Source organism: Galeopterus variegatus, unplaced genomic scaffold (assembly GCF_000696425.1).
Source record: "Galeopterus variegatus unplaced genomic scaffold, G_variegatus-3.0.2 Scaffold8548, whole genome shotgun sequence".
Classification (NCBI taxonomy): Eukaryota; Metazoa; Chordata; class Mammalia; order Dermoptera; family Cynocephalidae; genus Galeopterus; species Galeopterus variegatus.
The window spans coordinates 23,945-24,748 of record NW_007734659.1 but is presented as its reverse complement, the minus strand read 5'-3'; the positions used below and the strand labels follow the sequence as shown (position 1 = coordinate 24,748).

The window sequence follows — 804 nt, the reverse complement described above, 5'->3', positions numbered from 1 at the left end:
CAACAGACAAGCTACAATGAGTCCTATGGCTGCAAGAAAATGAATTTTGCCACCAAACTCAGGAGCTCGGAAGAGGACCCCTGAGCCTTAGATAAGAGCCAGTTCCAGCTGACACAGTGATTGCAGCCTGTGGCTACCCTGAACAGAGGACCCCGTTAAGCTGTGCCCAGACTCCTGACACATAGACACTGTGAGACAATAAGTGTGTTTTGTTTCAGGCTGTCAAATTTATGGTCATTTGTTATGCAACAATAGAAAACTAATGTAATGTTTTGGTGAATGAATCTCTGCTGAATGGATGAATGAATGACTAAATGAACCAATTAATTTCCATATTGAAGAGATAGATACATGGATGAGTGAGTGAACAACAGAGCCTCAACATGGGAGGAAGGAAATGAACAAATCTCTACATTTAATGGATAAATGAATGAATAAATGAGCGAATGATCTCCATATTGGGTGGTTAAATAGATGCATACATTCATGAGTGAAGGAAAGAATCTTTCCATTGAATAGATGAATGAAGAAAGAAAGGAAGGAAGAGATCCGTTCAAAGCCCTACGTTGAACAAGAGACCCCAGGGAAGTGGGGTTCGGGGTGTCAGGGTCACGGATGGGGTGAGGGCGCCTTCCACTCACCTGCACGTAGTCCACCGAGTCGCCGAGCGCCTTGAAGGCCGTGTACATGACCTCGCGCTTGCCGCCCCAGCGCTGCGCCACACACACGCACCTGCGCGTCCTCACCAGCGCCTCCACCGCCAGCCGCCCGGGGTCCTCCGCCTCCACCTCCCGGTAGGCGCCG

The 804-nt window shown here is 48.9% G+C and overlaps 1 protein-coding gene across 1 annotated transcript in view; it reads right to left on the bottom strand.

Annotated features, from left to right (window-relative positions):
• Window positions 1-803, bottom strand: part of HAS1 (hyaluronan synthase 1) — a gene marked incomplete at its 5' end in the record, with an annotated part of 6,154 nt that extends 5,351 nt beyond the window's left edge. The window contains one exon of the mRNA XM_008592972.1: window positions 642-803. Coding sequence (XP_008591194.1) covers window positions 642-803 — 162 coding nt within the window. The remainder of the gene's footprint in view (window positions 1-641) is intronic.
• Window position 804: the final 1 nt, after the last annotated feature.